Source organism: Triticum dicoccoides, chromosome 3B (assembly GCF_002162155.2).
Source record: "Triticum dicoccoides isolate Atlit2015 ecotype Zavitan chromosome 3B, WEW_v2.0, whole genome shotgun sequence".
Lineage (NCBI taxonomy): Eukaryota > Viridiplantae > Streptophyta > Magnoliopsida > Poales > Poaceae > Triticum > Triticum dicoccoides.
Window position 1 is genome coordinate 349,834,402 of NC_041385.1, and position 12,350 is coordinate 349,846,751.

At 46.2% G+C, this 12,350-nt stretch overlaps 1 protein-coding gene across 2 annotated transcripts in view; it reads left to right on the plus strand.

Moving 5' to 3' along the window:
- The first annotated feature begins 3,310 nt into the window (after nt 1-3,310).
- The window catches only part of LOC119276043 (condensin complex subunit 2-like), a 17,809-nt gene continuing 8,769 nt past the window's right edge, over nt 3,311-12,350 (plus strand). Inside the window, exons 1-11 of one of the 2 annotated variants that reach the window (XM_037557000.1) lie at nt 3,311-3,707; nt 3,803-3,904; nt 4,021-4,138; nt 8,117-8,187; nt 8,267-8,327; nt 8,422-8,616; nt 8,704-8,981; nt 9,639-9,798; nt 9,872-10,128; nt 10,207-10,237; nt 10,963-11,102. In XM_037557000.1, the coding sequence (XP_037412897.1) occupies nt 3,363-3,707; nt 3,803-3,904; nt 4,021-4,138; nt 8,117-8,187; nt 8,267-8,327; nt 8,422-8,616; nt 8,704-8,981; nt 9,639-9,798; nt 9,872-10,128; nt 10,207-10,237; nt 10,963-11,102 (1,758 nt within the window). In that variant the 5' untranslated portion in view covers nt 3,311-3,362. The remainder of the gene's footprint in view (nt 3,708-3,802; nt 3,905-4,020; nt 4,139-8,116; nt 8,188-8,266; nt 8,328-8,421; nt 8,617-8,703; nt 8,982-9,638; nt 9,799-9,871; nt 10,129-10,206; nt 10,238-10,962; nt 11,103-12,350) is intronic. The other variant, XM_037557001.1, reaches the window with a different exon arrangement.

A 12,350-nucleotide genomic window follows, 5' to 3' on the forward strand; every position in this document is an offset into this window, starting at 1 on the left:
ATATGAAGCATAAAAGATGGATAAGCAAGATGCAGATTTACTCAAAGTACTTACTGCAGGGGCCGGGTTAGAAATGTAGAAAGGCCTCAGCTCCGTCTTATTGCAGGCTTCTTGAGTCTCCCCAAGTAGTGACTTAACCATTTCATTAATCTCCCTATCAGTCAGAGGTTTTTGATTATAGCGTTGCGGGTCCTTCACATCACCAGTGTATTGGCACATTAAGCCGCTACGCCAACTCAGCGGCAAGATCCTCTATGAGACCCAACAGCGGGTCAAGTTGACTCTGGTTAAGCCATTGGCTATTAAAGCCCTTATCTTTGAAAATATGTGCGCATACTGAGCGTGTTATGTGGCGGTTAATCGACTAGGAAGCTCGCTGGTGGTACTGAGCCAGTAGGGGTGACAACCTGACAAGGGGTTTTCTTCAGCCGGAGAAGTGTTTCTACAATAGAACCAAGTGTAGTTCTAGCCCTTGGGATGGCTTGGCAGTACAACTGAGGAAAAGGTTACATCTCTCCGCCTCTGGATGGAAACACCTCCAAGCTCTAGACTGGGTCCGTCTATCATTTCAGTCTGGCGGTTGATATAAAAGAAATCTTTGAAGAGAAAACAGTGGGCTCTTCTTGCAGATACACTTCACATAATACTTGAAATTGGCACAGATTGGAGACGGAGTTGGGGCCGATATCTTGAGGATGAAGTTTGTAAAAATGTAGAGTGTCCCAGATTTTTTTGACCCAGGTGGTGAAAAGCCACGGAGGAGGTGATCCGTAAAAAATACAACTTCACCCTCTTCGGGTCGAGGAATAGTCTCAGGACCGGGAACCCGCCAGTTGATAACTTCTTTAGCCGGCAAAACCCCCATGTCCACATAATCTTTGAGCATGAGTTCTGAGACTTGGGAGGCTACCCAGTCACAAGAAGTGGGAGCCTTAAACATGATTGGCCGGGTTAAAATCTGCGGATAAGGAATAAGAGTATGGCTGGTTAAAACTGCAATGATAAGCCACCTAAGTGATTACATGACATCTCAGCAGTTATAGGCCAGTTATGACTATAAGATGACAACATGTTATGGTGAACCATTGAGAAATTATGAGCCGCCCTAACTATGAGAGTGAGGTGACTATCAGGCCGTTAAATACGGCGGGTTAAATTATGAAAGTATAAGCCGGTAGCATGCTGGCAGGTCATCTAAGCATCAACTTATTGAAGCTACACGTGTTTGAGTGTGCGAGTCTGGTTGCTTCTAATTTTCTTCAAAGAGATTCTTCTTGCTATTGCTTCTTCCTGGCAACTTGTGCTTCCTGTATTCGTGCCCAACCTCAGGCACGTTTCAATGCATCATCAGGTGTTCTTATCAGCCAACTTGTTCAGCAACAACACCATAACTCTAGCATTGTTAGTGTATTCGATCTCTTGCTGCACATACTACATCAGACTTGTTGTCCCACATTCACTCTTGATGATGTTTGCAAGGAGAAAAATTCACAAAATATTATTATGTGGCCTTCTAATCTGTTGCTGAACCGATGCCTTAAATCCCACATGGTTCATAGAGAAACATGTTCAAAAATGTTGCAATCATCGCATATTCACTGTGTACAACCAAAATGTTACTTTGAGGTTGGCCTAGCTCAAGAAAATCTACAACTGAATGAAGTCAGTGCTGTTGTCGTTGACTGGGAGATACTTCTCTGTTGCAAGCATCCACCTGATCCAACTGCCCCGTTCCTGCATGAGCCGCAACTGCTTGGGTGTACCAGTTCAATTGCTACTGATTTTATTTGGCGAGTTCCTTATGCCTATTGCTCCTGTTATGTGCTTCAGTCTGGCTATATGTCCATCGCGGTGTGTGAAGCTATACCATATAAACTGGCGACATTTCTGCATCCTCTGTTGGACATCTCCTAGCTGCAACCTGAGGACCACAGCAAAAGGCGCCACCTGCTTCTGGCTCTGAAACGATGGCAGCTTAGTTGCTATGAACATCCATGGCAGTGTGTAGTGTTTGGGCTGCTATATGAAGTAATCTGCTGTGGTGAGGCCAGTCCTTATGGTGGGAATTTGGAAATTCTAAGATTGCTTGCTGCTCGGACCGTACAATATGCAACAGAGCTAATGTATTCTCCTGATACTTCTGCTAGTGACAATCACTTTGAGCAATTGTGGGATTCTGGAGGCCTTGCGAGCTACATATGCAGTACATGTGCATTGACTCTCCTGATGCATTACCTGTTTAAAGTCTGGCTTGCATATGCGACTCCTATATGCATCCACTTGAGAATGGAGAAGCCAATGGCCAGCGGCGAACTAAATCAGTGGATGACCATCCATTTCTTGCCTGGAACATTGGAGCTTGATTGCAGACTTGACAAGCTCATAACACTATGGGGGTTATTGCTTCCATTTTATTATCAGTCATGCAAGTCCACGAGGAGCGGAAAAATCTGTGTCGCACCTGATGATTTAGGGAGCTTCACGGACGTCCAGGAAGGCTATAGGACTTCAACTTCCAATCAAGAAACTTTTCAAGGAGGGAGGGGTTTCATCACCAGTGTCGCTGTCGTCGTTGTGCAGGGCTCCATCGACCACAAGTACTACCTCAGCTTCGATCAAGACTATGTTGGCAACGACCACTTCCGCGGTGCCTCTTGGGATGGAGTCACAAACGGCAACTACCACCTCGTCGTTCAATTCAACCTCGACTTCGACTACCATCCTGACTTCAAGCTAGTCAAGGAAGACCAAGTGCAATGGGATCCCGACGGTTCTCGGTGGTGTCGACTTGAGGTTAAGCCGCATTTCAAGGAGGGAGGGATGTTAGGAACCCTCCTACCATCATGTGCTTGGGCTGGCCCCTTGGGCCAACTAAGGGGGCCTGGTCCGCTCGGAAACCACGAAAGCGATAAGAGCCTGGGAGGAGGCGACGTCAAGGGCATCCAGTGGATCAACGAACCGGCGGCGGCGGCTACCTCTCTTCCCTATCTCCTTCCTTTCCCTTTCCTCCAGTTCATGTGTTCTTCCTCCATTGGTGTAACCATTCCTCTGTAATCATCATCATGTGGTCAACCTTGTGTTGAAGTGAGATTAATCTAGAGGGAGATCACTACTTTTACATATCATGGTAAACGCATGGGCACGTGGTACGGAGGAAAAAAAAAGCAGCTCACTGGATCGGAGAGAAAAAAAAACTGCCCGTTGGATTCACGAGTCGCCGATTGCCGCTTCGAGCGGCTCCCGAAAATTTGAAAAACGACACCAGGCTCCTCCAAAACGGAGACCCCAAGCGGTGCGAGTAACCCCCGCAAATCCCCCGAGAACCCGATCCCCTTTCCCTCGCCGCCGTCCTTCCCCACGAGATGCCGCCCGCCGAGGACGCCTCCGCTGCCGCCCCCCCGCAGGCGCCGACTCCGCCTCCCGCCCGTGGGATGGCGGTCGGCTCGAGGCTGCTGCTGCAGTCGCCGCCGCCTGCGTTCCCGCTCGGCTCGAGGCTGCTGCTGCAGTCGCCGCCGCCTGCGTTCCCGCTCGGCTCCAACGACGACCAGCTCGAGCGCGCTCGCGCTCGCGCCATGGCCCGCGCGGCCTCCGTCCGTCGACGCTCCCTTGCCGCATCTCTCGCGCCCAAGACCTCGCATCCCAACCTCCTCAACCGGGACGAGGTCATGGACCTATTCCATAACTGCATCAAACTCGCCTCGGAGAACGTACGTGCCTCACTCACCGTCAAAACCCTACATCGCTCCTGGATCTTACTAAGCTTGTTTTTTTTCTTTCTTTTCTATCTGTGGAAATTTGGCAGAAAATCAACCAGAAGAATACGTGGGAGCTGGGGCTCATCGACCACCTCAGCGAGATCATCCATGCCGGGGAGGAGGAGGACGACGAGACCAACTTCCAGAAAGTGCGCGTGATATGATCTTCCGTTTCCTTTCTTAGTTTCAATTTGGGAACAGCTTTGTGTTTCTTTTTCTTATAAAATCATAAGATCGAGGAAACAAATTATGGTTTTGCGACCAGGCTAGCTGCACGCTAGAGGCTGGCGTCAAGATCTATTCTCTGCGTGTGGATTCGGTGCACTCTGAGGCGTACAAGGTGCTCGGTGGGATCAACCGCGCAGGAAGGGGGGAAGAGGCTGGTATGTATCCACTTGCGTTGTTAGTATCTTTTAGTTGTGCAACAACAACAACAACAAAGCCTTTAGTCCCAAACAAGTTGGGGTAGGCTAGAGGTGAAACCCATAAGATCTCGCAACCAACTCATGGCTCTGGCACATGGATAGCAAGCTTCCACGTACCCCTGTCCATAGCTAGCCCTTTGTCGATACTCCAATCCTTCAGGTCTCTCTTAACGGACTCCTCCCATGTCAAATTCGGTCGACCCCGCCCTCTCTTAACATTCTCCGCACGCTTTAGCCGTCCGCTATGCACTAGAGCTTCTGGAGGCCTGCGCTGAATATGCCCAAACCATCTCAGACGATGTTGGACAAGCTTCTCCTCAATTGGTGCTACCCCAACTCTATCTTGTATATCATCATTCCGGACTCGATCCTTTCTCGTGTGGCCACACATCCATCTCAACATACGCATCTCCGCCACACCTAACTGTTGAACATGTCGCCTTTTAGTCGGCCAACACTCCGCGCCATACAACATTGCGGGTCGAACCGCCGTCCTGTGGAACTTTCCTTTTAGCTTTTGTGGCACTCTCTTGTCACAGAGAATGCCAGAAGCTTGGCGCCACTTCATCCATCCGGCTTTGATTCGATGGTTCACATCTTCATCAATACCCCCATCCTCTTGCAACATTGACCCCAAATACCGAAAGGTGTCCTTCCGAGGTACCACCTGGCCATCAAGGCTAACCTCCTCCTCCTCACACCTAGTAGTACTGAAACCGCACATCATGTACTCGGTTTTAGTTCTACTAAGCCTAAACCCTTTCGATTCCAAGGTTTGTCTCCATAACTCTAACTTCCCATTTACCCCCGTCCGACTATCGTCAACTAGCACCACATCATCCGCAAAGAGCATACACCATGGGATATCTCCTTGTATATCCCTTCTGACCTCATCCATCACCAATGCAAAAAGATAAGGGCTCAAAGCTGACCCCTGATGCAGTCCTATCTTAATCGGGAAGTCATCGGTGTCGACATCACTTGTTCGAACACTTGTCACAACATTATCGTACATGTCCTTGATGAGGGTAATGTACTTTGCTGGAACTTTGTGTTTCTCCAAGGCCCAGCACATGACATTCCGCGGTATCTTATCATAGGCCTTCTCCAAGTCAATGAACACCATATGCAAGTCCTTCTTTTGCTCCCTATATCTCTCCATAAGTTGTCGTACCAAGAAAATGGCTTCCATGGTCGACCTCCCAGGCATGAAACCAAACTGATTTTTGGTCACGCTTGTCATTCTTCTTAAGTGGTGCTCAATGACTCTCTCCCATAGCTTCATTGTATGGCTCATCAGCTTAATTCCACGGTAATTAGTACAACTCTGAACATCCCCCTTGTTCTTGAAGATTGGTACTAATATACTCCGTCTCCATTCTTCTGGCATCTTGTTTGCCCGAAAAATGAGGTTGAAAAGCTTGGTTAGCCATACTATCGCTATGTCCCCGAGACCTTTCCACACCTCAATGGGGATACAATCAGGGCCCATCGCCTTGCCTCCTTTCATCCTTTTTAAAGCCTGCTTCACCTCAGACTCCTGGATGCGCCGCACAAAACGCATGCTGGTCTCATCAAAGGAGTCGTCCAGTTCAATGGTAGAACTCTCATTCTCCCCATTGAACAGCTTGTCGAAGTACTCCCGCCATCTATGCTTAATCTCCTCGTCCTTCACCAAGAGTTGGCCTGCTCCGTCCTTGATGCATTTGACTTGGCCAATATCCCTCATCTTCCTCTCCCGGATCTTAGCCATCTTATAGATGTCCCTTTCACCTTCCTTCATGCCTAACCGTTGGTAGAGGTCCTCATATGCCCGACCCCTTGCTTCACCAACAGCTCGCTTTGCGGCCTTCTTCGCCATCTTGTACTTCTCTATGTTGTCTGCACTCCTATCCAGGTATAGGCGTCTGAAGCAATCTTTCTTCTCTTTAATCGCCTTCTGGACATCATCATTTCACCACCAGGTATCCTTATCTTCGCTTCTCCTTCCCCTGGACACTCCAAACTCCTCCGAGGCCACCTTACGGATGCAAGTCGCCATCTTCATCCACACATTGTCCGCATCCCCTCCTTCCTCCCAAGGGCCCTCCTTAATTACCCTCTCCTTGAACACCTGAGCTACCTCCCCCTTGAGCTTCCACCACTTCGTTCTAGCGACTTTGGCACGCTTATCCCGCTGGACACGAATCCGAAAGCGGAAGTCAGCAACCACCAGCTTATGCTGGGGTACAACACTCTCTCCAGGTATCACCTTACAGTCTAGGCACGCACGCCTATCTTCTCTTCTCGAGAGGATGAAATCAATCTGGCTAGAGTGTTGGCCACTATTAAAAGTCACCAGATGTGATTCTCTCTTTCTAAAGAGGGTGTTAGCTACAATCATGTTGTAGGCTAGAGCAAAGCTTAAGACATCTTCTCCTTCTTGATTCCTGATGCCATAGCCAAAGCCCCCATGCGCCCCTTCAAAACCTGTGTTAGATGTACCCACGTGGCCATTGAGGTCTCCTCCTATGAAGAGCTTCTCACCAATTGGTACACTCCTAACCATGTCTTCCAAGCCTTCCCAGAACTCCCTCTTGGTGTTCTCATTGTGGCCTACTTGCGGGGCATACGCGTTGATAACATTGAGAATCAAGTCCTCAACTACCAGCTTGACCAGGATAGTCCGGTCCCCACGTCTCTTGACGTCTACCACTCCATACTTGAGGCTCTTGTTGATCAAGATGCCTACGCCATTTCTGTTTGCAGCCGTCCCCGTGTACCACAGCTTGAAGCCGGTATCCTCCACCTCCTTCGCCTTCTGTCCTCTCCATTTGGTTTCTTGGACGCAAAGGATATCAACACCTCTCCTCACCGCTGCATCAACTAGCTCCCGAAGCTTCCCTGTCAGAGACCCTACGTTCCAACTACCTAAGCGAATCCTCCTAGGCTCGGCTAGCTTCCTTACCCTTCGCACTTGTCGAGTCAAATGCGAAGACCCTTGCTCATTTTCCACTACATCCGGGCGCCGATGTAGCGCGCCACTAAGGATGCGACGACCCGATCCTCGCTCACTTGCCACCGTATCCGGATCAAGATACGGCGCGCCACTTGAGGGGTGACGGCCCGGCCCTTGCCCATTTTCCACCACACCCGGGTTCCGATGTGGCGCGTCGCTGAGAGGGTTACGCCCCAACGGAAATCTTTTGGGTTTCATCTCCATAAGAGTGGCTGAGTTTTTACGTTGGCTCGCCAAGCCTATCACAACCCTCCTCCTTTACCCGGGCTTGGGACCGGCTATGTTGAGACAACATAGGCGGAGTTATCTTCTAGTTGTGCACCAATTTGAATTTATTTGTCTCGTTTAAGAGGCTGGTATGTATCACTTGCGTTGTTAGTATCTTCTAATTGTGCACCAATTTGAATTTATTTGTCTTGTTTAAGCGGCTTGGTATAAATTGCAAATACTCTTATAATGCTGGAAACCAACTTTGCAAGCTAAACTCTGAAGTAAGCTGTCATACATGACGTCCGTTTGTGGTTTACTGATAAGATCAGTTTCTAAACTGATGCAAAGGAAAATAAGAACATCTTTTAGGTTTTTAATTTAAAAATATCACCATATCAGGACGACCTTAGCACCTTTTTGTTAAGGTAATAATTACAGTGCAATATTACCATTTCTTTGGGAAACCACTCAGTGCTACATTACCATGTTACGCTGGTTTACACGAGTGTGCACTTTGCATGAGGCATCAACCTTCTGAGAATGACGTAGGTTTGGTTTGGTACATCTTTTTTGTTTTATATTGTTATATGACTATTGTTGTGAATTCCCTATCTGTTTATTATTGTCATAAACTTAGCTTTGTGTTCATAGTTGCAAGTTTAATAACCATATAAAAATATAAGCTACACAACTACATTACAGTGTTTTGATTTGGAAATTGTAACAAGATTTGGGAGAAGGTGGCGATGCAGAGCCTGCACAAGAAGAAGGCGTCAACAAAAAGGATGTTGATAGGAGGGTACACTTCTTTAATACGTTTTTTCACTACCTGCACTTCACTTGTCCTTTATCTTGCCAATGCTGTTTCGGCTATGCAGATTTCACCTGCTTCGACGCTGGAGTCCTCGTTTGAGGCTCTTAATGTGAAGAAGTTTGATGGTATGTTTCAAACCTTTTCTCATTGTGCTTCTGTGGAATTTATTAATTCTATAATGGGGCTGAAACTACAAGGTCATTTTATTTGCAATTATAGCTGCCTTCACGGTGGATCCTCTATACCATCAGACCACTGCTCAGTTTGATGAAGGTGGAGCAAAGGGGCTCTTATTGTATAATCTTGGAGTATATGGCAGTTGTTGTGTGCTTTTTGATTTGTTTGAAGCGCCAGACAAATGCATCTTATCTGATCCTGAGAAGGCTGAGGTGATTGATCTTTCATTTGCTAAAGGTAATATCAGTTTGTCGCTCTGCTGTGTATGCTCTTTACATGTTGCTTCCAATGGGATTTTAGTGAGTTGCTACTACTCTTTGACAGAACAAATTGAGCAAATGATAGTTCACATGCCTCTATCCAATGACATCTCTCCTACCTTGAGGGATATCGTGGCTCAGTTTGATGAAGAAAATAAAAGGCCATCACATGATGCATCTTCCGGGCAAATGCTGGTGATGGAAGATCAGGTGGTTGACAGTAATGATGACAGCATGCCACCTGATTGTGGAACTTGGGATTTTGGTGGTTGTGATGATCAGGACAGTGCATATGATGAAAACTGCAACCCAATGAATTTCAACTCAACAAACTATGAAGAGGTACTTGTAAACTCAGAAAAATAGTTACTACCTGGTTAGGGAACTATCTGTTGTTTACTTGTGCATTATGTACTTATCCATGCACTCCCTCCATTCCACAATAGAAATCCTCTTAGCCTCTCGAACTTTCCTCAAAATACTGGTCTTTCTAAACTTACAACGCAACTTTAGTGACGGTGTTCCAGTTTATTGCTTCATCAATGCCATCAAGAAAAGAGTTAATTAATCCTTCTTGACTTCTTGTGATTCTGTGTCTTGCTTTTAGGAGGAAAAAGAGGCAATTTAATTCCTTGGTGATAAAAAAGATAAGGGCATGAAAATAACTGAAGGGTAACATGGACATCTCACTCACACTCTTAACTCTTGTGTCCAACTCCCAAACGATATCTTTAGAAATGAGGGAGTATTTGAAGGCATATGAGGAAAAGTTAATTAGTCATAGGGTAGAATTATTGTTTTACATTTTGTATCTTGTACCTCAAGCATTTCTTTTGTTGTTATAATCTGCTGCCTACAACTGAGTATTGCTATTTCTCTTCTATTAGAACAATACCCACATTCAAGGTAGTACAAAAGAACAGTTATAGTTTGTTACAGGTTCAAAGCTCCAAACCTGATTCTACAAATTTGTTGTCTTGACTGTGTATTGGTATACAGGGAACCGATGACTGTGAGTACACTTTCCAGGGTCCAGACGGTCCTGATGTAGATGAAAGGCTCGAGAAAATTGCAGATTTGTTGTCACTCGGCGCGGGATTCTCTTCCAAAACAAATGCTTGGGCTGGACCCGAGCATTGGAAATATCGAAAAGTTAGAGGTAAACCCTGGCTAGTCCTATTTTGATTCCATTTCAAACTAGTTTATTTAATACTGAGCTTACCATTGTCTAGATCTGGAGCCTGCCCAAACTTCTTCTGGTGATTTGGAAGTAGCAAAAAAGGCAAAGAAGAAGAAAGGCAAAGAGGAGCCTGATATTGATTTCACCAAAGCATTGGAACATGAGAAGGCAAATGTTTTTGCACCTCCCAAGAACCCAAAATCATTGTTGCTGCCTGCAAATAAGGGTAGCTGCAACAATAAACTTCCAGAGGATTGCCATTACCAACTCGAAAGCCTTGTTAAATTATTTCTTCTTCCAGATATTTTGGTAATGCTTACTTCCATGAAAATTATTCTTGATACGGGCCTAGGATCGGCTGTAATAACTGTGCGCCTTTTTTTGCAGTGTCTGGCTCGGAGAAGAAGAAAACCACTTGGTAAGTTTTGTTACATTCTCGCATTCTGTATTTGAATTGAAGATTTTTCTTCCTGCTTAAGACTTTATTGTACTTCTTTCTGGACCTGCAAAAAATTGAAGTTTGAAAACAATAGGTTTACTTTTTTTCTTTCTATTTATACTATATGTGTCTTTACAAGTTAAAATTGTTGTTCCTCGTGTATCATATTGCATTATTGTACTTCTTTCTGGACTTGCTGGTTTTGATTAAAGACTTTATTGCTCTATTTACACAATCCGGGAAAGATTTAATCTGTTATGAACATTGATGTTAGTAGGTAGCATTCCGTTAGCAGTATGTCTCAGCTTACAGTTGATTTTGTAATCTAAAAAAATGGTAGCCCGGTGCACGTATCTCCCGCTTGCGCAGGGTCCGGGGAAGGGTCCGACCACTTTGTCTTTTGTACGCAGCCTTTCCCTGCATTTCTGGAAGAGGCTGTTTCCAGGAAATTATTTTATAATCTGCTGCAGAAAAATAGACTCAAAAGTAAAAAAAAAGTCAAGGAAATGATAATTTTGATAAAATCTGGCTAGATGATCCCATTTATCAGAATACACCGCAATGCGAAACAAAGCTTGCAGCTCATACTAGGTTATGCCTTCATGAGTACTGTTTGCCTATATTTCTGTTGATGTGATTTTGTTGTTTTTTCTGACATCATTTATCTGGTACAATGGTCCACGGTGCCTTTGACCTCCTTATAGATGATTCAAGGGACAACAGCGATGACTTTATGCCATCCAGACCTTGGGATGATGATGACCTGGGCAATGATCATGTTGATGAAGGGGATGCGGCTAGTGATGTGGAAGAGCCAGTAAATCTTATTGCCAAACCAAGACAGGTGCATCCTCTGCCCCTTCTGCTTTAATTACATTCATCTCTATGTACTTATATTTGGACGTTGTCCTGTATGTTTATCTTTCTGTGTCCATCTGAATGTCAATGGCCAGAAAAATCATCAAATGAACAATATTGTAGGCTTAAATGGCAGATAGTGGTTTAATCTCCACCGAGCAATTACTATCACCGGCTGTATTTAGTGCTTGTGATTGTCTTTCCCATATTATGTTACAAGTTTACAGTAATATACTGATCCAAGGTCAAGACATGTATAGCAAACAATATTGAAATAAGCAGTTGGAAATTTGCTACATGGCTCCAAGATACACATTTCCATATTTCACTTTAATTGTTTGAGGATCCAAGTCAGGCAGTGGGTTGTATGCACTAAGAGCATTACTAGTAGAACCCCTAAACCCTCAAACCCTTGTAGCAGTTTTAAGGGTTGAGAAGTGCCACTTTTTGACACTTTTAAGGGTTGAAAAACAAGGGCAAAGACTAGAACCCTCAAACCCAACCCTTAAACTGCTTTAAGGGTTGGATTTGAGGGTTCTAGTCTTTGCGTCAACCCCAACCTTTAAAACTGTCATTGAACCAGCTGTCTTCTTTGAACTATACTGCCAAAAGTGAGTTCTACTATTGAAACTTCTAAAAACTGAAACTAAGCTGGATTTTGCTAGTACTGCACATGTTCAGAAAGAAGCAATTAAGCACAACACACATGGATCCATCCATTGTAATTGCTAAATCCATCCAGCGCAACACGCAAGGAGATTAGCAAGTAAAATTTGCTGCCGCCGTAGATACTTTGCCGCATCTGTGATTGCTGCCAGTAGGCTTTCAGATTCAGAGGATAATCAAGAACATGCAGCCTTCTGATACGCACGTGCTGCACGGCCACTGGAGCCTGGAGGCACGCGCAGGCCGGCGTTGCTCCCGCACGGCGCAGCTGCAGCGCGGGTGAAGAAGAGGCGCGTGGTCATCTCCCACGTGTGAAGCACGGGCGAGGTCGAAGCGGGATCAGTCGCCGGCCACGCAGGACGATGGGGCTCACGCGGGGACGGCCATGGCGGCTTTGGATCGGGCCCCGGAGGCCCTCGAGGCCAAATCCGACCGGGAGCTTGTGCTCTGCCTCGTCCGGATCAGCGGAGCTGACGGATTTGATGGGAGGCGGGAGGGCGGCCGGGCCGCGGCGGCGTAGGGGAGGCAGGAGGGGACGTCGGGGCGGGGAGGAGGAGGCGCGGCCGGG